We start from the raw sequence: 23,618 nt of genomic DNA on the forward strand, positions 1-23,618 counted from the left end.
CGGATAATGCGAAATCGTGGTTCACTTGTATCTGTAACCATTTACGAACATAAAGAAAAGTATGATAAACAATAAGCCTTTGAATGCTAAATTACTTTAAAATTCAAAAGTCATACTTAGGTGTGTTTCTTTTATTTAATATTTTATGAATGCTTTGTTCATTCAAAACTTTGTTTTGAAAATCGTTTAAAACAAAGCAGTATATATCCTTGCCCCAGATAAAGTTCTAGAGTCCAAAAGTATTTATGTTCTATTCAAAACAATAACTATTCTGCCAAAAAAACCAATAAATACTGATCGAACCCACTTTCAGGGCCCACACCTTTCTGGATTTCAGGCCATTAGGGGGGATACGATTCATTTGCATATCACTTCACACGTCCGCCTTAAAAGCCAACGCAAACGCGTCGGGAAAAATGAGTAAATGCTCGCGTTTTGTTTTTTCACATTTTTGTAGTTAATAGAATTTATTTGCACACATGTTCACATTGGAAAAACTACTTAGTCGTATATAAATATATTTACTTAATAGCGAGAGCATATGCATTCTGTTTGAAAACGGTAGACTCATTTTCGGTCGACACGCACATGGCCTGACTTTGACTCCTGGTCGAGGATTGGATTGTGGAGCTGGAATTGGGCTGCGTTTGGGGCGATATTTATTCTGCACTTGTTCGACATGTGGTTGGCAAATAGACGATAAGATAAATATATAAAAATAAATGCATTCCAGACCTGCCAAAACCCGCGAAATCGGCCGGTAAAACCAGCACTTCAACACAAATGACACATAGAACTGACTTGACTTAAGCTATCGTTTCAATTGGATTATCGCTACGCTTTATACAGTTCTATATATATATAAATGTTAAAACTAAAACCTAGGCTAATTGGTGCTACATGTACATACTAGATCACGCGCATAGTATGCTTAAGCTTATGGTATATGGACTGATTTGGCATTCTACCGTCTACCAATCTCTGCTAGAATAAAGTCCCGGTTCGCAGTTGCCGAGCGGAGGTCCAGCTGCGAGGATCTCCGCTGGTGCAAAGGGGTCTTGAGTCTTGGGCACTAGTCTACTTGGTTGGTTGGTTGGTGGTCAGTGGTTGAACCTGGACCTTCCCGTGCAGAAGATGAGCTGCGGCTACAAGGGCCCGTAAATGGGCTCGGAGTAGAGGACTGCGGGCATGGAGTAGCTGTAGGAGGTGGGTGTGTGCTCCGTTGGGGTCCGTAGACTCGCCTGCAGGCTCCGTTTGCTATGACGTTTTAGCCTGTAAAAAAAAAGAATTTATTTAGATCAAGCTAGTATCTCCCCAAGCTCCTAATCCAACTTACTTCTTCTTCAAACAGCAGGCCGTGCACAGCGAAACCAAGGCAGCCAGGCCAATGAGGGCGGCCAGGAAGACCAGCCACGCCCCTGCCGAGGTGAGCATTCCCGCGAAGAGGGCCGCCGCATGAGTCCTTCTCACCGAACAGGACTCCACTTCACTAACTCCATAGGCAGCGTATATATCCAACAGCTCCTGTCGCAACTGCAGCGAGTTCATCAGCTTTTGCATCTCATTGTAGGACAAGGCTGCTCCATTCTTGAACATTTGGAAACACGAACTAGTGGCAGTGAAGTCCAGACTCATGTCGGGTCGTGTGAACACCTGGGTATCCAGCACATGCAGCTCCAGTCCCAGCGGTTTCAGCTTCTTCTGGAGCTGCTCCTGGAAGGGCCGAATGTTGTGCTGGATTTCGTTGGGCGGTCGGGCAAAGACGAACTTCAGCAGGGATTTGTCACGAATCACAAACACCTTGAGGTTACTGTGGGCTTGTCGTTTGGGCTCCACTGAATTGTTGGCCATCACCCGCATCAGGAAGTAACCATCCACGTAGTCAGCAAATGAGCCTCCAGTTCGCAGCTCGCCAGTTCGGTTGTTGAGGGTGAAGAGTCCTTGAAGATTGCCCACTGCCAGACTTCGACTCCTCTTGTAGAACTGTGGCACAAAGGTCACGTTCTCAATGGAAAGCCCAATGGCCGGAGCCTCGGCATCCGCATCGCTGGCCCTTAAAGTGGTCACCACTGTGTCGATGGGTACATTTATCCTGATACCCACCGTGGGGTCTGGCTGCTCGAATTGCGGCAGATTGTCGTCGATGTCCAGCACTCGAATGGTTATGCGCAAGTGTGAGGGATCCCGGCGATCGTAAGGATCGCCAACAAACTTGTAGCCAAGTTCGCCCAATTTCAGGCACTTCACTGTCAGGGTAAAGGACTCAACCTGCTCTCGATCGATGGGCTTTTGGGTCTTGAGAATGGCCAGGCTCTCGTTTGTCCTCTCGACCGTAAACAACTGCTCGTTGTTGCCCTCGATGATGACATAGTCAATGGCCGCATTGTCGCCTAGATCTTCGTCCAATGCGCTGAAGTTGCCCACAATGGTGCCAGCCGGTTCCTCCTCTCTTACCGCCATGCTCAAGGGTCCTTCGTCCTTTAGAAAGTAAATAAGTTTAAATTGTTACCTGGTTTTCCCATAAAATGTACTGTTTACTCACAACTTCTCTGGCGAATCGAGGCTCGTGATCATCCACATCCAGAACTGCAATCTGAAGAATTCGCGTCACCGACTGCTTGGGTTGTCCATTGTCACTCACTTCCAGCAGGATCCTGTACATGTTCTTTGTCTCTCGATCCAGAGACTGCCTGGTGGTTATCAATCCCGAGTGGGCGTCTATGATGAAGGCTTCTGCATCCGGAGTATCCGGCAAAAGGCGATACGTAATGGTGCCAGAGGGAGTGTTTTCATCATCCGGATCGCTGGCAATCACTTGAAATACGGGGGCTCCAATGACAGCATTCTAGGGGAACATGTTTTTATTATGGGAAAAGAGATTATCAGTCACTCACCTCAGTAACATTGGCCATCTGACCGACACGAGGAGCCACAAAATAGGGCACTCCGTCGTTGGCGCTCACATCCCCAATGAATATCCGGACATCGGTGTCAGTGGACAGGGTGGGCTGCTTGGGAAGTTGGTTGCCATTATCCTGGGCTCGTACTATTAGCACATAGGGTTCGGCGCGACCCTTGCCCGTAAGATTACGTCGGGTGGATACCAGACCACTCTTGGGATCGACCTTGAAGAGTCCATTGGCCTCGCCCTCGTTGACCAGTTCGTAGTGCACTTCGCCACCCAGACCCTCGTCCGCATCCACAGCCTCCAGTTGGAGAACAAAAGAGTCGATCTGGGCATTTTCCGGAATCACAGTGCTGTATTTCTTCTGCGTGAACACCGGTGCATTGTCATTCACGTCCAAGACATCGATCTGCAGCTCTACCACACTCTGTTTGGCATCTGTGGGACGTCCAGGGGAATCCTCCGCCTTGATCTGCAACTGAATCCTGGGCGTACGCTCTCTATCGATGATCTGTCCGCTGCCCACGGTTATTTCTCCAGTGGTGTTGTTGATCTCGAAGAGCATTGCATGCTCGCCCTGCAGCGAGTAGATGATCTTGTGGTAGCCCAAACGCTCATCCCGGGCATTGAGCACTGCATCCTTGTCCAGAGCTCTCACCCGGATCACTCGCTCCGGATGAGGTCTGTTCTCGATGATCGTGGCTCGATAGGAACTCTGCTCGAACCGTGGACTATTGTCGTTCACATTCTCCACGGTGATATTTACCCGACTGACGGTGCTCCTTTGACGATCGGCGCTGTTGGCCCGCACTTGCAGTTCAAACTCGGGACCAGACTCACCCAGAGCCTCGTAGTCCAGTCGCCTCTTGAGGATCACCTCGCCAGTGCGCTCGGCCACCTGGAAGTAGTCCACTTGCTTGGGCTCCACCAACTCGAAGCTGGTGATGGGCTGCCGGGTCACTGGATCCTCCGCCTGGAGAATAAACAGTGCACTGTCGATGGGCATCTCCTCCTTGATCTTTACATCGATCACGGGTCGGGAGCTGCTCCAGCCGGGGTTCTTGAACACGGGATTGGTGTCCTGGAAGGACTGCACATACACGGTCACCTCGGTGCTGTCCACTTGCCCCTCGGGATCCACCTCTGCATTGAGATCCCGCACTCCCACGGTGAAAATGATGATGGCGGCCACATCGTGACGAAGGGAACCATTGACGAAGATCTCACCACTGTGACTGTCCACGCGAAAGGCCTCCTGCAGTCGGTAATTGCTCCGATTGGTGATGCTTACACCCGCTTTTGTGGTGGCCGTGACAGGACCCACCAGTCCGTACTCCAACTTCGAGTTCAGGTCCTTGTCGATGGCCTTCACCCGAAGGACACTCTCGCCCACGGCTGTCCTCTCAGACACGTAGGTCGCATAGCTGTTCTGCTCAAACCTGGGACGCTCATCATTGATGTCCTTCACATTCACATAAACCGTAGTGGTGGCAGTTTCCGGAATTGGCGTTCCCGAGTCCACGGCATTCACTATGATCTCAAAGCTGTTCATGTTCGAGTCGCGATCGATGCGGGCTTGCGGGGAGACTGTTATCAAGCCGGAACTGTCAGAAAAATATGGTCGGTTAAAATATAATAAATCCACTAAAGTCTGTAAAGATACTCACAGCTCATCAATCTCAAAGTTGTCATTGGCTCCCACTATCCTGTACCGAAGCAGGCTGTCCAGACCATCCGGATCGTGGGCAGATACCGAAGTGACATTCGATCCTGCCACGGCATTCTCGGGAATGGAAACCCGATAGCTGGGCGGTCCTATAACCGGCAAGTTCTCCATATTTTGGAAATGCCCTCGGAAGATGGGCCGTTGATTTCCAGAGATTCCAACCCGTACCAAAACACGAGTGGTGTTTGATAAAGGAGGTGTGCCTTAAAAGAATTGTTTCAATATTAATAACTTAATTTCAAATAGTATGCAGTTAACTCACCGAAATCCGTAGCTGAAACAACCAGTTCGTACTCGCCGCGTTCCGTGTCCATGGATCGCGCCGCCTTCTGGATGACAATCTCTCCCGTATCCGGCTCGATTCGGAATACATTCCCAGCTATGCTGTTTTCGGACACAATGGAGTACCTAACCCTACCGTTTCCCTGTGTGGGACCATCTGCATCGTGGGCGCGGACAAAGAACTGGGGCTCGAAGAGGGCTGCACCTTCGCGGATGGTGCGACTGTACTCCCCGCTTTCGAAGTTTGGATGGTTGTCGTTCACGTCCGTGACCCCGATGAAGAGATTTGCGTTCGCCTCACGTTCACCTCCATCGACTGGCCACCACTGTGAGGCTGTAGCTGCTCTGCTTCTCGTAGTCCAGTGGCTTCTGCAAGTAAAGACCTCCGGTTTCCGGATCCACATAGAAGATGTCTGCCCCGAAACCCTTGAGCACATAGCGAACATGTCCAAATTCTCCGGAATCTGCATCGGTGGCCTTCACATGACCTATCAACGCATCCACGAGAAGATCCTCAGCTGCCGTAAAACGGTAAGTGGTCTGATCAAATACCGGAGCATTGTCATTAGCATCCAGCAGATGGATCTCCACCCGAGACTTTGCCTTTTCCACACCCTTAACGGAAGCCACCAGATCGAACTCAAGTTTCCGTAGTTCTGGATTTGGAACATCGTAGTCCAAACGACTGGCATTCAGCACCTTGACAACCACCGGTGTCCGGCCTTGAGCTTCAGTGGGTGAGACTGCGAATACACCGTCTGAATTGGCCACGTCCCTCAAAGAAAGCTCATACCGACTGTTCTCGCCCATGTCGCGATCATCCACAAAGATCGATAGTCCCGGCAATGGCATTCCATTAGCCAGGTTCTCTGTTATGGAAACATTAAAGTGCGGTCCGCTGAAAGTGGGCTGGTGATCATCCACATCGGTGACCACTATGGTCACTCTGGTAAGCGAGTGCTCGGCAGGAATGCCTCCGTCTATCAGCTCAGTGGCTCTAACAGTGAACACATACACCCCGCCATTCTGCAGAATCTCGGCGTTTTCGCGATCCAGGGGTTCGGAGGTTGTCTGCAGAACGGCCGTTCCCTCACGGGGATCTCCGAACGGTACCAACTCAAAGTGTCCGAAGGGTTCGTCCTCCAGGGACAGGAATATGTCCCTGGGTATGCCCACATCCCCATCGACGGCCTTGACCGTCAGTATGCTCACTCCTGTAGGAGTGTTTTCCGGAACAGTTGCTGAGTATGGGGCATTGGTGAAGACCGGCGGCTGGTCCTGGATATCGATCACATTGATGGATATGGTGGCCAGTGAGGAGAGGCGGTTGTCCAGGGCACTGTCCGAGGCCGAGATGGTCAGGATGTACGAGGGACGACTCTCGAAGTCCAGTGGTTGCTTTAGTGCCACTCGCGCTGTATAGTTTCCGTCCGAGATTTTCACTGCTCGCACCTCGAAGATGTCACAAATGTCATTTTCCTGGTAAAGAATGGGAAAACAGTGAGATTTTCAATATAATTTACCCCTTGATTAATCACTCACCTCCAAACACTTCATCTGAACCTCGGCGTTGATGCCTTCATCCCGGTCGACGACCACGATGGGTGGCTCCACAGTTAGCTCCGCACCCACTGGAAGGGATTCGCTCACACTAGCGGTGTAGGGTCTTCCCAGGAAAGTCGGCTGGTTGTCATTGTAGTCCCGCACTGGAATCTCCCGCCGCTGGGAGACGGTATTAGGCTCCGTACCATATACACCTTCATCCGTAATGCTGATGATCACCTCTACGGTGTCCTGGGTCTCTCGGTCCAACTCTTGACGCAGGCGCACCACCCCAGTCTCCCGATCCACAGAGAAAACTGGTCCACTGATACTGTACTTCAGGCGACCTCCTTCTGGATCGGTGCCTGCAATGGAAAATATTTATAAAATAGTTTAAATTTAAAATTTATAATAGTACCAAAAATATAAAATTATATATCAAATTAGCGATCTTTTATATTTTAATAAAGAGTAAAATGAAATTGTTTTTTAGCTTAATCCAGTTATTTCCTGTAATATCAGCTTTTAATATTGGCACAAAATTACAGCCAACTATAAATAAATCGCCTTACAATTTTTTATAAAGCTCTTAAGCAGACTGAATCAACAATGATTTCGGTTTTGTTTTTATAAAGTAACTTTAAAAAATGATTTATTAGTGCCAAGCGTACTGCGGGCTAAGACTTAAGCCCCCCGTAGATTGATTACTAAATTCCAATATGCATATTAAAAGAAATATAGCCTGAGAAAATGCATGACCATGAGATAACTATTATAAACGTATATTTTTTTATTTGTAAAGAAGTTGTTGATAAACTATAAATATCAATATGTTATTCTGTGTGTGGCTGGCTGGCGTGTGTTTGCCAGCCGGAAAAAGTGCAACAAATTAGTTGGCGACGGTTAGTTGGTTTGTCGGTTTGCCGGTGGCTCCCCGTGTTTGACACGCTCACTGCTTTAATTACGAGTAATCCGAGCCAGCGTCATAGGCTGTCACTTCGTAGAAGTCGTTCAGTAGAGCCGCCGCTGTTGCCGCCCGTGGGTTTATGTAAAAGCGTGTGAAAAATGCTAATTCGGTTCCCACAACCTCCTTCGCCACCGACTTTTCCCCTCCAGTGCGGTTTTCCGGCCCCTTCGGAACTGGGGCAACTAGTTGTGGGTCTGCGTCTAACCCTAAGTGGATTGTGTCATTCCCCCGTCATTTTCTCTTTCTCTATGCCCCCGGTCTAATAACAGGAAATATATCTACTAGTATTTAACTTGGGCAGCCAAAAAAAATCAGCTCCAGGGGCAACACGAAATTATTTTAGAAATTCTAGCAAAGCAATCATGGAGAAAAGAAAGAAAACAAATGAACCCGAAGAGCTTACAAAAGAAAACAGAGACCAATAAGCGGTCGGGAAAACAGCTTTTGGCAGACAAATTTTTCAAGTTTGCAGGGGGGCTAGTTGGAGAATAGTTGGGAGCGGGTTTGTGGTACACCGACAATTGCAGCAGCACGACCACAAAACAAAAACACGGCTCAAAGCGGGAAGCAAACAGGCCTAGCCGCTCCTCCAGTTCACCCAAACCAAAACCAAAACATACCGATAACATTTCCGTTCCCCGGGTTCCCCTACAACCATTGCTCTATCCCAATACCAATCCCAATCCCATTGCATTGGCGCGTGAGTGAGCATTTTAACTTTTCAATGTACATAATCATTTTTCGGGGCTTACGCTTATTCATACCGCGCAATCGAGGGGTGATTGGGGTTTTTCGGAATTAGGTAAAATACAAAATATTTATGGAAAGTATTAAATAAATAATGTAACCATATTTATTATAGCATTTAATAAAAAAAGAACAAAATGAAGTCTAGGTTTATTGAAAGAAATTTTTAATGTTCTTGTTGGACATCATTTTGAGTCACAGATAGCTTTATCTGAATTTTAGCGTATTTAAAGATAGTTGTAACTTATTTTAAGTAAAACTATCTGCAAAGCTTTCCTTTCATGTATAAACCAAATTGTAAAGCCTTACTCAAATTGTTATATCTTATATTTAATATTAATAAATATAAGACTGTAATTGTAGCGTTTGGATATTAATTAATAAATGAAATAAAATTCTTGGTTGGTGAAAATATTATAGATTATATTACATATTGCATTACATTACATATTTTCACTAACTATATTTACAATGCTCTTTATTGAATAGTAGATTATCTGAGCTATCTTAATAACTGATAAAATGAAATATAACAATTAGAAGTGTAGGGTATCTTTAGATCAACCCCTCTCTATCTATCGATTCTCGTTAGTTTTCTCTTTATGAATTCTCGTGTTCGATCCAAGTATGTGTGTATAACGTACATATGGGCATAGTTTTTTGGGCAATTGAGGGAAAACTAGAAAAGCTGAGTGAGCACTGTAATTGCGGGTACGTGCGAGTTGTGGAAAAGCTTTCCTACTTTTCACTTTGCCCAGCATGGATGATGCTCTTCCATAAGGGGGGTGGGTGTAATTGTTGTGGTTACTATTGTTGTTGCTGTTGATGCGGGAGAAATAATTTGTGATTTCATGCTTGGCGGAGCGTATTTGTTAATATTTTGGTTGTTATTACACATGGTAGGGTGGATAAGCCGAAAGAAGTGAAAAAAAAGAACGCCATGTACCAACATACGTACAATCGTTCGTTTTAGTTAGTGTTTTCGGCTGTGGGCAGTATGTAATTAAGTGGGTATGTAAAAAAAACTTAAGCGGTTAACCGATAGGAGTTTCCACTAAAACATTTCATGCAATAAAATCCTCTGGTTTCGACACCAGGAGGTAATCCCAGTGGACGTTGGAGTTGTGCAACAATTGACACTCGGAATTGAGTTGCAATTTGGGATTATGTTGTGCCAGATATGGTTTCAGTTTCCCGGCTCGCCGTTTGGTCCAAGCAATTTCCCTGGTCTGGTCAGTTTTTCCATTTACCTTTTGGTGTCGAGGGGTTTTCCACGGCACACTCTTGATTTCCAACGCACCGAAGCAAACGTGTTTCGTATCTCACGGATGCCGCTTGCAAAACCAACCAGTCTCCATCTCTATCTACATCTGGATCCGAGTCTCGGTTACAGATGCATGCGGAGTCATTGGGCGAGCATCATCATCCAAGGCGATTTGGCACACGCTCGGCAACCAGTTAAGACAATGCCCCATCTGATTATGAAGTTGCCATGGAGCGGCATCAATTTGCAGGCCTCCCGGGCTGAAACCGCACCTGCAAATGTATCTCTATCTTTTAACTGGGCCTCTGTGTTAGGGTGTCACCCGGTTGTGGAACAGGTGTATAATAATCATTTTTGGGGGAGTGACGGGACCGCCCGAAGTTTATTAACTCTTAATATGCGTGTGCATGGGAAATCGACTCTCGATTGATTGCCACTCTCGTTCCAAGTAAAAGTGCTGGTTTCATTCTCTATCTAATGGAAGCCATTACTTTATGGCAATCACCATTATCGTGGACTAACACTTATCACCGATGCTACGCACAAACGTGTTCAAATGCATTTCCGCCTGCTCACCCATCAGATACATATGTATCTCGCCTGTCTTTGTGTGTTTTTGTTTGTCAATTGATTAGCAAACTGCATTCTTGAGCGAGCTAACTTCAAAAAACTGTAAACCAGAAACACAAATTGTAATAAAAAAATAAACAATAAAAAACATGAATATCTTGTTGCCTTATCGCGCATTCTTGCAGATCCACTCTGCATATTTTAAGCCAACTTGCATTATGCAATCGCGATATTATACGTACGTATATATACGTATGTATCTGTCGAGTGTGAGATACGAGGGTGCTGAAAACGTGCAGCAACCACAAAAATCCAATACCCCGCACAAGGTTGACCCGAAGTAGGTGGCCCACCCAGAGCAGAGTTGGTCCAAGAAATGAAAGTCACCACTGGTAATTTGAGGTATGCGCAAAAGCCAAATTACAAAATTATTAGAGCCAGTTTTTGTGTAATGTGTGTCAGAATCGAAATGTGAATACTCTTTTGAATAGTTTACAAAAGGTAAAGACAGTTTAAGTGAATGTAATGGCTGCAGACAAACAAAATTTTTATTTCAGTTTGAAAAATAAATATATTTAATCAAATGTATTTAATTAATAAAACGTTAATATTATTTTATCATTTCTACAAAAATACATATTTTTTTTTGCTGTCATACACTAAATAAAAAAGTTTTCTATTTTTGATTGAATTATTTATTAGTTATTTTTAGCAACAACGTTTTTTTTGTAAAATACGATTATTGTATTATTTTGCCTACAAGCACATGAGTAAAATATTTTTAATATTTTGTAACCAAAGCAATATTTGTAAGTTTACGTCTTATTTAAGACTTAATTTTAGAGAAGCCTTTAATTCAAATTTTAAAGTTAATTAGTTGATTTTAGCTTCGTAACCATTAAGATTTAAACCTTTTGCTTCTTTCTTATAGTTGCAAACCATTTAAATTCATTACAATTTTCAAACAAGTTTTTAATATTGGTTAGACCCAGCCCCCATTTTTATTAAGTGTTCATGACCGAACTATAATACCATTGTTCGCACAAAAGTAAATGGGCAAGATAAATAATTTAACAGCTTATTTGATAATTAGTGCAAGATCGTGACTGACTCAATATTAAAGTTTATCTGTCTGGTAGAAAGGTTTAGATAAGTTATACTTTTGTATACATATGTTATCTTATTTTATAGCGTATGCGGTCTACAAACTTTTCTGGGCTAAATTTAATTTATAAATTTTATGAGGTATGTACTTATATAGCATTAGTTTTCACTAAATATTAACGCATATATGTAGCTATTAATAAAAACATCTTCCCACACACCCACTCCACCAGGGTCTTATCCATCTCTTTTTTTGGCCAACATAAAAACAAACTACTGCCAGTGAAAGGCATTGCCACAAACTGCGTGGGAATTGGGCTATTGGTGCACATTGTCTCGGGGCTGCAATGAAAGCCATGAAGCAATTCCGCATAAAATTATGAAACGTGATGGCCCCGTACTACACATGTTGATAAGATGTCGAGCATGCAATCTTGGCTAGAACTCCCCCTACTCAAAAACCAGTGAAACACCTGGCTAGAACTGGAACTGGAACTGATACTCAAACTCTAACTCAAACTCACCTTTCAGCTGGAAGACGGGACTGCCGACGGGCGTGTTTTCCGAGAGGCTGAAGCGGGACATATCGCCCGTTCCGGGGACGAACTGTGGCGGATGGTTTACCAGTTGGCCGGCGGTCAGGCCCAGGCTCAGGCATAGAAAAAACGGCAACAGCAGCGGCAACATGTTGCCGTTGCTAATTCCAGTGCCGTTAGGTATCCGTATCCGTTAGGTCCAAGTTTTCGATGGTGTTTACTCGAGTATTTGGCACATGTAGAACGACACAGTTTCGATTATCTTTTTTTGATTTGATTTTTGTATCTCTCACTACGCGTTCTGCTCGCGTTCTTGGACTGGCCGAAATGCAAAATAAAAACAAAAACGCTGGTTATTTATGTGGCCCGAAACAACGATTTTTCAATGCTAGCTGCAACGCCCTCCCCCCAGTCGGCCTTGTCGCGGGTTGGCTCAAACGAATGGGAATGGCTGAGACTTTGGCTTAGCTTGCAGATTTACTTATCTCAGCCTTGCCGTTTGAACTTTTGCCAGCTCTCGATCGCATTCCACCAATGATGTGCAAAACATATAAAACAGCAAAAAATAAGATATTCCGTGGAGATCTAAAAAAATTTAGTGGCGAACACAGAAGATTTCACTTTATGCACATGTGAAAAGTGGCACATGATGATGAGGCGGCTGCTGTCTGCCAGTTCCGATCATTGGGCACTTCTCGGCGATTGGCAAATGCGATGGTGATGGCTTTCTTTTGGTACGAACCAACACACCAGTTTTTGAGCGAAACACGGGGAATGTGCAAAAGGGCTAAAACAAATAAACAACACACAGGCAAACAGACTGGTTCCTCGTAGTAGGTATCTATGGGTTCTACTTGTTTTGGCCAAAAAAGAACAGCGAATAGAGAGAAAGAGGAAACACAAAAAGGAAGGTGGTGGGAAACAGGAAGCAAAAATGCAATTCAGGGGGCTGAGGGCAAATGGCTTTGGCAAAAACTATAATTAACACTAAACTATTCCACACTTTATGGGTATTTTTGGTTTTGGCCAACGCACGCAAAAATCACACACACTCTCGAAACCGCAAAACGAATGACGCTAGGGTCCGAAACTTGATCTTGCGCCTTCTTGTTGTTGCTGCTCCGGTATCTTGTAGTATCCGCGGGTAATACCGATTTACTCGAGAGTTTGAAGCGCGGCAACGTCTGGACGGAGCGACGCTCGCTTACCTTCTGGCCGGACTTACCTGTTGCCGCCCGTTCTTGGCTCTCCGGAGCGGCAGGGTCTCAGTCGCCGAGCTCCGAATACTGGTTTTCCGCTCTTGCCGGTTCTGTTTTGCTGTGGCTTCGCGCAAGCGCAAGGTAATTGGCAATGAAAATTGACAATCGCTTTGGAAGCCTACTTTTGGGCTGCAAAACAAAAGTATTTTCAGGTAAAACAATAAACCACTTATTTTGTTGCCATAGTTCTCATCATCACTTTCACTGATCTATGCTAAATTCGTCTGGAAAAAATAAAAAGTTAAAGAATTTTCAACATAATAGTTGTGATTGTGTTCTTATTACCAAGCCAAAATAAAGGAACAAAAAATATTGCATAAAATTAATCTATAGTTCTCAACCAAAATTTTCAAAAGAAAAAAAAAACAAGTGTGTCTTGAAAATAAACTACAGACTGTATTAAGGTAAAAGTATCTAATAATTCATTCCTAAATTATATAAATCCAATACTTTTTTGTTTCAGACCTCACTTTAAGCCACACAAGTTTTATTTTTATACTTTCGTTTCTTTGATAATTATCGTTTGGGTATAAACTTAAAAACGATTTTTTAAGCAAACCACTTTTATGGTTTCCAAGGCTGAACAATTTTTTGATTATATTTTCAAACCTTTAAAAAAAATAAATAAAAAACATTTCGTGAAATAGATTGAGATACGTATTTATACAAATAGAAAGTACAATTTATCTATATTTTATTTATGGGCAAACAAATGGTTGCTATATGGAGTGATGTTGCTACACCTATCTAAGTCTAATTAAAACTAGCGTAACTCGTGGTTAGAGAGCATCGTCCACCTGGAACTGAATCAGGTCCTCGACGGGAAAGCGGAAGAGCGAGGCAGTCTGGGCCTCGGCCGCCATCTGCTCGATGTTGGCGCTCTTCTGGTAGCGAAAGTGGTCGTCCACGGGCGTCTTCCTGTATCGATGATCCTGCCGAATGTGGGTTAAAGCGACTGGATCCGGCAGTTCGGCCGCCACTATGGGATGCTCAAAGTCAATCAGCGGCAGGTGATCGCTGCGGGAAATGGTACTCGAACGATTGCCGGCCAGCGATTGCAGATGTTGCTGTTGTGTCGGTTGATGTTGCTGCTGGGTTTGATTGAGCGATGGATGAAGTTGTTGCAGATGTTGCTGCTGTTGCTGCAGGTGAGTAACGTTGCCGTTGACCGCCTGTCTCGGTTCTATTGGACTTGGCGGATTGGGAGGTGGCAAGTCATTCGAGTTCATCGTCTGGCGCTGCATGTTGTGGTTGTAAAACGGATTGGTGGAGCTGCGAATCGTGGCAGTGGGTTTCTGCTTGGGAAATACGTTCAAGTGCAGCATAATGGGGTTCGCTTGGCTCTCAACCGGACCCTGCCCTTGACCTTGACCCTGCCCTTGACCCTGACCTTGACCCTGTCCCAGACTCTGGCCGTAAATGGCCTCATCAGCATGCACGCTCTTGGGCGGCGGAAACTTGTGGGCCTGCGCCTGGTACAAAGCCTGTTGCTGACTATATCGGGTGGCCTGATCGGGAAAGAGCACGGGTTGTTGGGTGGGGAACTTGAAGGGCGTCTGGTATTGGCCATGACCTTGGCCCATGTGCAAACCGCTCGCCGTGGTGCCCGTCAAGGCAGCCGCCGAGGGCAGGGCGTACTCCTGCTGGAAGGGGTGTCGCATCACGGACGCGGGTCGCGATGGCGGCAGCACCGGATATATGTCCAGATTGACCTTGAAGGGCACCCGCTTAAGCTGCGGCTGCCTGGTGGCATTCAGCGATAGCAACGATTGGGGAAAGTGCTGCACGAAGGGGTCTGCCACAAAGTGCTGATGACTTCCGTGCTCCTGCAACTGTTGCTGCTGCTGCTGTTGCAGTTGCTGTTGCTGCTTCTTTTTCTTCTTTTTGGACAGGGGCTTCCCGTTGCCCAGCGGCTGCATGGCCAGCAGATTGACATCCTGCGGCGAACGGGGCTTATAGGGGTACAACTGATCGATGGCCACCCTTTGGTGGGGCAGCACACCCGGAGCATACCACTGCATGGGCATGGGCATGGACATGGGCATGGGCATGGTCATGGGGAACATGGGCATGGGGATGCTGAACTGCAACTGCTTCTTGTTGCGCTTGCCCCGGAAGAAGTTGCCAATCCCACTGGACTTGAGGTTCTTGAAGCTACCGGCAATGTGTAGACCCGTGGGCATCATCACCATGGGTGGCAGATTGCTGGGCGCCACACCGCCAATGTGCAGGTGCTGCAGTATATCCTGGATGTTGTTCAGCTCCGGACGAGCTTCGCCCTTGCTGAACTGCTCGGGCAGGGGGCCTTCGTAGGGAAAGTGAAAGGGCTTGGGCTTGTACCCCTCCTCCTGGTTGCGCAGAGCTCGCGATCCCGGGGTCTCCGAGTACTGACGTCTCAGCAGCGCCTTTGTGGGCGCCGGTGGGGGCGTGGGCGAGCCCAAGGACAACTGCATGTCCTGGGTGGTGAGGCGCGGGGGGCGTGGCATCTGGTCACGCAGCAGCCCCCTCAGAGGCGTCATGGTCGCCGATCGCTTGGGCAGACGCTCATACACATGGGTGTCGTCAGTTTCGTGCGATGATGTTGCGTGTTGCTGCTGTTGCTGCTGTTGCTGGAGTTGCTGGTGTTGCTGGTGTTGCTGCCGTTGCGCTTTCGTGCGCCACGTCCCGTAGATGGGTGCAATGTTGCTGTCGGCACGCTCCAATAAGTAGGCGGTTTCCCCAGCAGCCCCCTGCGTGGCCTGCATCTGCTGCAGATGCAGCTGCAACTGGTGTTGCTGCTGGCGCAGATACTGTTGCTGCTGCTCGTGCTGCAGTTGCTGCAACTTGGCCCGCATCTTGTCGATGTCGCTGTCGCTGTCTGATTGCTCAGGCTCCGTGGTCGTGGGCTCGTCTGCCGAGGACTCAATGTCGTTGGGCGATTGCTGCTGATGCAGTAGATGCTGCTGCTGCAGATGTTGCTGCTGATAAAGAGCTGCTGCTGAGGCGACCTTGACTACCATGAGAGACATCTGCAAGGCACACACAAAATAAGATCAAAGATTATAAGGTTACATGTGCTCGAGAGTAATTGGTTATTTGGGCAAAAACGATTTCATCTTATAATTGTTTCCAAAAATTTGCGATTGTATCTTGAGGGATGTACAACTACAGTTCCAATTCATCGTATCAAGTTTGCCATGTAATCGCAGGTTTTTTCGTTATTACTTATGAATTTAATCTGCGCTTGAAATGTATAACTTTTATGTTGGAAAATTACTTTCACTGATAAACAATTTAAAATTTTTTTTTAAATATTTCAAATATTTATTGGTTTTATTAGATATATACATCAGGTGTATCCATAAAATTTTATCTGTCCCTTATTCTTTTCAGATTTAATCTTCTAGAAAACGGCTTAAGCTGTCAACTCACAATTGTGTAGCCCAGGATCAGGCCCATAATCCACCGTCTGCCTTCAGTTGAGCCTGGATCCAGTCGCGTTCGAGTGTCTCGTTGTCCTTGACTGACTGCCGACTGCATGAACATCTTTCCGGACTCTGCTGCTCGAACCACTCGGCTTGCCTATCGCTTTATAAATGTGGGCTTGGGCTTCTGCCTCATCGCGGATCGCAACGATGACTGAGTGCAGCCGGGCGCTGGCGGCGCCTAAAAAGCATCGGTTATATCGGCCCAAGTGCAACAGCTTAATTAGAAAGTTTAATACGGTTTGGCTGCGAAAGCAAAACAGCAATCTACAGACAAATAAATTAATTGCTCATGCGAATTCGTGCTCCCAGGCATGTGGAAAAGAAAGAGATATTAAAAAACGCATTGACCATGAAAATCTGAAGATCGCAGCGGTGTAGCTAGGAATATCACGTGGGTCTTATAAATCCGAAGTGGTTATGCTCTGACGGAGGAGTTGATAAGAACACAATACAGGGTTTCTCCTTCAGAAGAGCTCAAAAAAGTCAAATTTAATATGAAAATAGTAGGTATCACACTTGTCCTATGCAACTGAGGCCTACCAATTTGTACTTAAATTTAAAAAAATCCCTTTTTTAGCCGGATCTTAATTTTATTTATATTTTAATTTTATATTTATATTTAAAATCAACTTTTTTCGATTAGTCCCTTGCAATGCTATTTAATGTTTTGTTTTTACAAGTCAAGCCTTTTATATTTATTTCTAAACGTTTTTCTAAACATATCCCAAGGTTAATTTTAAGGTATGTTTAATTTGAAGTTAAATTATTATTATTATTATTATTATGCTTTTAACGAACTCAAAGAAGAATGTTCAACATTTTTTTTAAATGCACAACCCTTATAACTAAGCTAACCAGTTCTTACATCCGATATAAAAATTGCTAGAGACTAGAATTAAATGTCAAGGTTAAGACTTAACCAGCACATTTAACGTTTTATTGCCTGCCAGCAACAAACTCCTTAGCATAGTCGTAAAAACCGAAATTTATGATGAGCGGCAACAGATTAGCGTTTAACAATACCACAAAATCCCCGGACATGATTTGCTCCCATTTCCCGTTTGCCAAAAGGAAAAGAAAATGCGTGAAAATACTCGAAACATGTATGTTTTGGGTTTCAAAACACACAAAATGCTAAATAGACCGCAAGATAGCAAGTTCCCCATCCCAAAAAGCTGAAGAAACGCTTGTAAATATTCGAAAAACTTATTTTATTGTTCAGGTTTTTAGCGATCCGAATAAAAGGTTTATTTAATCGTAATATAGAGCTATATAGTCTTGAGCTGGCGAGCGTCACAGACGACGGCCGCCCATCGATCGTAGCATAGTGGTAGAACATAGCAAGAGTTGGATAGACTGTTAGCTGTACAATTGGGGCTCTCATAGACAATGATCCCTAGCTGTATGAGTATGCGATTCATTAATTACAAAAATAAAATAAAAACAAACAAGTGTCGTCCAAGCACCGCTGGCGGCGGCATCGTGTAACGTTAGACTGTACGAGTACGAGTACGAGTGTATTGACTAGATCAATCTAGCCCTAGACGAAGGCCCTATCCCGGATCATCTCTAGATCTCTAGAAGTTGAAGGGGATGCTGGGCACTGGGTACGAGTAGCCCTGGTGCTTGGTGGGTGGGGGTGGCACGTACACGGTGGTGCGCACGGTCGGTGGTGGCACGTACACCGTGGTCCTGCGGGTTGGGGGCGGGGGTGGACGGGTGGTGCGGACAGTCACGGGGGGCAGGTAGGTGGTTGGGGGCCTGGTTGGTGGGCGAGTGGGTGGTGGAGGTGGGCGGGTGGTGCGCACAGTTGGGGGAGGCAGATAGGTGGTTGGTGGGCGGGTTGGGGGCCTCGTGGGCGGCAGAGTGGGGCGGGGAGTGGTGCGCACAGTGGTGCGAACTGTGGCACGAGTCGTGGCCGGTGGTGGTGGCTTGTTAGTGGGTGGCAGGTAAGTGGGAGCGGGGGTGGTTAGGCGATGAGTGGTCGGTGGGTATGTTGGGGGACGAGTTGGGGGCGGGGTGGCACGAGTGGTGCGCACAGTCACGGGAGGCAGGTAGGTGGTTGGTGGCCTGGTTGGGGGCCTAGTTGGGGGCCTAGTTGGTGGTGGGGTGGCACGAGTGGTGCGCACAGTCACAGGTGGCAGATAGGTGGTTGGGGGACGAGTTGGTGGCCTGGTGGGCGGCAGAGTGGGGCGAGGAGTGGTGCGCACTGGGGGACGAGTGGTTGCCGGTGGTGGTGGCTTGTTGGTAGGTGGCAGGTAAGTAGGAGCGGGGGTGGAAGCACGGGTTGGGGGCCTAGTTGGTGGGCGAGTAGGTGGTGGGGGTGGGCGAGTGGTGCGCACAGTTGGGGGAGGCAAGTAGGTGGTTGGTGGGCGAGTTGGTGGCTTGGTAGGAGGCAGAGTTGGGCGAGGAGTGGTGCGAACAGTGGTGCGAACCGTGGCACGAGTGGTAGCCGGTGCTGGTGGCTTGTTGGTGGGTGGCAAGTAAGTAGGAGCTGGGGTGGTTGGGCGACGAGTAGTCGGTGGGTAGGTTGGGGGGCGTGTTGGGGGCCTAGTTGGTGGTGGGGTGGCACGAGTGGTGCGCACAGTCACGGGAGGCAGGTAGGTGGTTGGTGGCCTAGTCGGGGGACGAGTGGGTGGTGGAGGAGGGCGGGTGGTGCGCACAGTCACGGGCGGCAAGTAAGTGGTTGGTGGACGAGTTGGGGGACGAGTTGGGGGCAGAGTGGGGCGAGGAGTGGTGCGCACTGGGGGGCGAGTGGTGGCTGGTGGTGGTGGCTTGTTGGTGGGTGGCAGGTAAGTGGGAGCGGGAGTGGAAGCACGGGTTGGGGGCCTAGTTGGGGGGCGAGTTGGTGGTGGAGGTGGGCGAGAGGTGCGCACAGTTGGGGGAGGCAGGTAAGTGGTTGGTGGGCGAGTTGGGGGACGAGTTGGGGGCAGAGTAGGGCGAGGAGTGGTGCGGATTGTGGTGCGAACTGTCGCGCGAGTGGTTGCTGGTGGTGGTGGCTTGTTAGTCGGTGGCAGGTAAGTGGGAGCGGGGGTGGTTAGGCGACGAGTAGTCGTTGGGTAGGTTGGGGGGCGGGTTGGGGGCCTAGTTGGTGGTGGGGTGGCACGAGTGGTGCGCACAGTCACGGGAGGCAGGTAGGTAGTTGGTGGTTTAGTCGGGGGACGAGTGGGTGGTGGCGGCGGACGGGTGGTGCGCACAGTCACGGGCGGCAGGTAGGTGGTTGGTGGGCGCGTTGGCGGCCTGGTGGGTGGCAGCGTCGGGCGTGGAGTGGTGCGCACTGGAGGACGGGTGGTTGCTGGTGGTGGCGGCTTGTTAGTGGGCGGCAAGTAAGTCGGAGCCGGGGTCGAAGCGCGCGTCGGTGGGGGTGGTGGCCTGGTGGGTGGCGGCGTCGGGCGACGGGTGGTCACTGGTGCTGGCGGCTTGTTGGTGGGCGGCAGGTAGGTTGCTGGGGGACGAGTGGGCGGCTGGGTTGGGGGACGAGTCGGGGGCCTGGTTGGAGGAGGAGTCCTTGGCGGCGGGGGTGGCGTTGGGCGACGAGTGGTCACCGGTGCTGGTGGCTTGTTGGTGGGCGGCAGGTAGGTTGCCGGGGGACGAGTGGTCGGGGGCCTGGTAGGGGGCCTCGTTGGAGGAGGAGTCCTTGGTGGTGGTGGTGGTGGAGGCACACGGGTGGTGGCCGGTGGTGGTGGCTTGTTGGTGGGCGGCAAGTAAGTGGGTGGTGGCCGCGTGGGCGGGCGCGTGGGTGGCCTGGTGGGTGGTGGCGGGGGTGGGCGCGTTGGCGGCCTCGTGGGAGGCTGGGTGGTGCGCACGGGCAGATCGAACGGCACCTTCGGCTGGGGGTAGAAGTATCCCTCAGCGGCACGAGTCTTGCGCTGAAAGTGGTCGGCACATGAGTTCCTGTGGGTGGAAAAGGGATGGACTTGTTCACTTACCTCATGGGTATCGGCCGATGCGGTGGCCAGCGCCACAGCGCAAAGCGCCAAGACGAACAGTGCACTTCTCTGTGGAGAAGAGAAAAGGAGAACAGGTGGTTAGGTGGTTAGGTGGTGCAACAGCTCGATGGGCTTCAGTGGTGTCGCGGTGCAGAGGTGCTTTGACTAACGACTGACTCTGACAACCAGATTGCGACTAATTGATCGCCTTCTAGGCTAATCGCCTCTTCACGCTTGGCGGCGACTTGGCCCGGTTGAAAAGAAGCAAGGCAACTCCGCTGGCCTGCAGTTCAAAACTGTGGTAAAGTTCAGCCAACAAAGCCGTCGCATCGATTTACCACAATGCATTGAAAATCACCCATAATGTTAGCGCAGACATTCAACTTTGACAGGCATTAGCATCTCTAGGTCAGTCCCCGCCCCCGAAGCGGTGTAAGTCTGGCCGATTGCCGCGATTGATACATAATGCCTATGCAAATGCGAAGCGACACAAGAGATATGAGCTCGATTGGGAGCCGAGGAAACAGCCACTGAATTGTGGCTTCCGACGCTGCTGTCAGCAGGTTCATTTGCATTTGTCGCTGGCGTTTCGACAAGGTCATTGCTAGCTAATGAAAGTGCTCATCGATGGCCGCAGCTGGTCGATGAGCTCAATTAATTGGCCAGCGGAGAATTTTCGGGGAGTATATAAATAGCCGATTATGCCAGAAACCGGCCCGTATCCGGGGCCCAAACTCCAGACCAGTTCTAGCCATGATTATATAATAATCGGCGAAGACAGGCCATAAAACTAGTGAGAAAATTCGATGTCCCCTGCCGAAATTAGCATACGCATCTGCCAAAAAAAATGAAGAGTCTGCCTCGGGCGTCATTTATAACCAAATTTGCTAAGATTATTGACCATACCTCCAAAAGAGGCTGGGTCTACATTTTATAAAAAACTTCTGATTTTTTAAACCAAAATTTGACTTTTGTATGTAAATGATTTTAAATAATTTATGCTAATGAACCTGAACTTTTGGCTGTTCTAACTCGTTTGAATTATCGCCTCAGCAACAGTTTGGCTTTGGAATTCGAGAATTAAATCGGGTTTTGACTCTTGCACGGGGTGCTTAATACTAAGAAAGTGAAAGGACTTGGGGAGATACTCGATGAGCTAAACGCTCTTCCCTTGACTGTTCGTTATGCTAATTGGCAGCTAATTAATCCGATTCACACCACATCGAGGGCAGCGCCTCAATGCCAAGACTTCGGGGCAATAAAATTAGTCCGAAAACCATGAGAAATGTGGCCAAAATAAATGTGTGGGGAAAGGAGTTGGGAGCTGGGAGCCCTTCAACAAACGGCATCTGCTTGGGCAACAATGGCTTGGCGGCGGTTCAATGGCAACGTTAAGAATCTAACTTAAGGCAAACGTTTTTATGGCTATTTACCTAAATACGCCAATCGCAAATTGCCACTCGCAAATGTCAGAAGCAAAAGCGAAAATTATGGATAAAAAAAAACAAGTTTTAATTTCATCTTCAGTCATGTCAGTGCTGACATAGAAACGGCCGCCACATGGCAGAATGCACATGCAGCTGGTCCATCCTAATGACTTAATACGCAAATTGCGGTTCGCGCCAAGGCGACTCAGCTCCGTGGGCGACCCACACGGCGTATGCGTAACATTGCACTCGATGGCACTTGCTCAATTTCTACGCGACTTAAATGTCAGACGCCAGCTGGTCAACGCTCAGCCGAAGATGATAGCCCGGGTCCAGAGTTGGACCCTCGACGAAATGCGAAATGCAAATAGCTGGCGATTGAATTGGAACTGCAGTTGGCTTGGGCAATTATTTATTTTTTCTTCTTGTTTGCGATGCTCTGCGATGCACTGGGAAAAAATCACAACAATAGTCATTTCCGTCTCGACTTTGATCCAAAAGATAAAATAATATTATTAAGTGTTAATCGGATTAACAATTTTTTTATTGTGAATCTAGTCTAGAAACAATCTCAAAACTAAATCTATAAAAATGTGATTCACCAAATAAGCATCTATTGAACCTTTTTTAAATTATTTAAGTCAAAAAAATAATAATTTTTAATCACATGTTATTATTAATTCTCAAGTTTCTATTTCGATGGTGCCAAATAACATCCATATCAAATAAAAATTTGTAATCAAATAAAATTTGTAATCAGAGCAAATGGATTGAAATTGGTTCACAGCATCAACATTATTTTTCTGAAATCTAATTTTTTTGTTGTGGATCTAGTCTAGCAGAAATCTCAGTATTATCTCAAGACTAAACCTATAAAAATGTAACTTGTTAAGTAAGCATATATTAAACTTTTAGATTTTGTATTCTTTTTTGAACCAGATTTTAAAATGAAATATTTAAGCCGCAACCACATGACCAAGAACGATTTATACATTATACATTTTCATTTGTCATATTTCAAAACTAATTCGAATCAGAATTTTATATTTAAACACTTTGTCAAACCTTTCTGCCTGCAAGATAGCACATTAATGCGAGTATAGCTTCCTTTTTAACACAATTGAAATCTAAGATATTCGCAAACTCCCATAATATTTTGAGCTAACAAAACTGATACTGTTTCTCCCTCTGCATTGCTCTTTCCTTTTGCGAAATGCCTTGTTTGTCTTCACACCGAGGACACTTGTTTCGTTATGTTTTGCACTTTGCACACGATCATTGTTCGTTTCGGGTTAGATTAGATTGAGATGGGAACTGGGAACTGGAACTGAGTTCGGTTACCATGGTGTACACTTTCGGACTGCTACAAACGGCAGTTGCAATTATCCCGGATGCGTAGGTAATCCTTTGCGGTGCGTATGTGGGTGGTTAATCCTTGCGGACGGTACAGTGAGGATCGGAAAAGGAGAAGACGCGACCGATCGTATCAAATTCAATGGACGATTGAATTTGATCGATGCCAAGCTAAGTTGGTTTAACTTCTAGGTCGAGTGTGGAATACCAACTAAAGCATCAAAACTTGTAGATTTTCTATATATACTCGGACCCAGCATCTGCCCATCCGGGCAGCGGCGTCTCAGTCGGCGGCGACAGAGGCATCTTCAGCGGGGCGACAGCTGTTAACACACGGCCAAAAGCCGAAATCGAAAGCGTTTTGCCCAGATGAAGATGAGCTGAAGTCGAAGTCGCTGTTTCTGCCTTCGTCGGCAGCGAAGTCGACTGCTGACCAGCCAGAAAGCCAGCCAACCAGTCTCAGTTGTTTGATGTTTGTAAGTTAACAGAGTTAGCCCGATAACAGGGCTAAGACAAAAAGGCCCAGCAATTATGGCAGAA

At 47.1% G+C, this 23,618-nt stretch overlaps 3 protein-coding genes across 4 annotated transcripts; all 3 read right to left on the bottom strand.

Moving 5' to 3' along the window:
* Positions 1 to 433: 433 nt before the first annotated feature.
* LOC128257206 (cadherin-23) lies at positions 434 to 12,841 on the bottom strand. The gene is given in 10 exon segments (XM_052988091.1): positions 434 to 1,272; positions 1,337 to 2,478; positions 2,543 to 2,845; positions 2,895 to 4,509; positions 4,573 to 4,834; positions 4,894 to 5,230; positions 5,232 to 6,392; positions 6,456 to 6,820; positions 11,632 to 11,961; positions 12,679 to 12,841. Coding segments are annotated over 9 exon segments (5,475 nt in total). The 5' UTR covers positions 11,795 to 11,961; positions 12,679 to 12,841; the 3' UTR covers positions 434 to 1,145.
* A 765-nt stretch (positions 12,842 to 13,606) lies between these two features.
* LOC128257704 (uncharacterized) lies at positions 13,607 to 16,866 on the bottom strand. The gene is made up of 2 exons (XM_052988839.1): positions 16,314 to 16,866; positions 13,607 to 15,910 (listed from the first exon to the last, which is right to left on the bottom strand). The coding sequence occupies exons 1-2, from the start codon at positions 16,425 to 16,427 to the stop codon at positions 13,682 to 13,684; spliced, it is 2,343 nt and encodes a 780-aa protein (XP_052844799.1). The 5' UTR covers positions 16,428 to 16,866; the 3' UTR covers positions 13,607 to 13,681.
* A 690-nt stretch (positions 16,867 to 17,556) lies between these two features.
* On the bottom strand, positions 17,557 to 23,302 carry LOC128257296 (uncharacterized). Of its 2 annotated transcripts, XM_052988251.1 has the most exons (4): positions 23,067 to 23,302; positions 20,299 to 20,367; positions 18,920 to 20,238; positions 17,557 to 18,451 (listed from the first exon to the last, which is right to left on the bottom strand). In XM_052988251.1, exons 1-4 carry the CDS (start codon positions 23,067 to 23,069, stop codon positions 17,947 to 17,949), a joined length of 1,896 nt encoding a protein of 631 aa, XP_052844211.1. In that variant the 5' UTR covers positions 23,070 to 23,302; the 3' UTR covers positions 17,557 to 17,946. The 2 variants fall into 2 exon arrangements, with proteins under 2 accessions (XP_052844211.1, XP_052844210.1); XM_052988250.1 differs by having other exon boundaries at positions 17,557 to 20,238.
* Positions 23,303 to 23,618: the final 316 nt, after the last annotated feature.

This window comes from Drosophila gunungcola (assembly GCF_025200985.1).
Source record: "Drosophila gunungcola strain Sukarami chromosome 3L unlocalized genomic scaffold, Dgunungcola_SK_2 000002F, whole genome shotgun sequence".
Taxonomy (NCBI): domain Eukaryota; kingdom Metazoa; phylum Arthropoda; class Insecta; order Diptera; family Drosophilidae; genus Drosophila; species Drosophila gunungcola.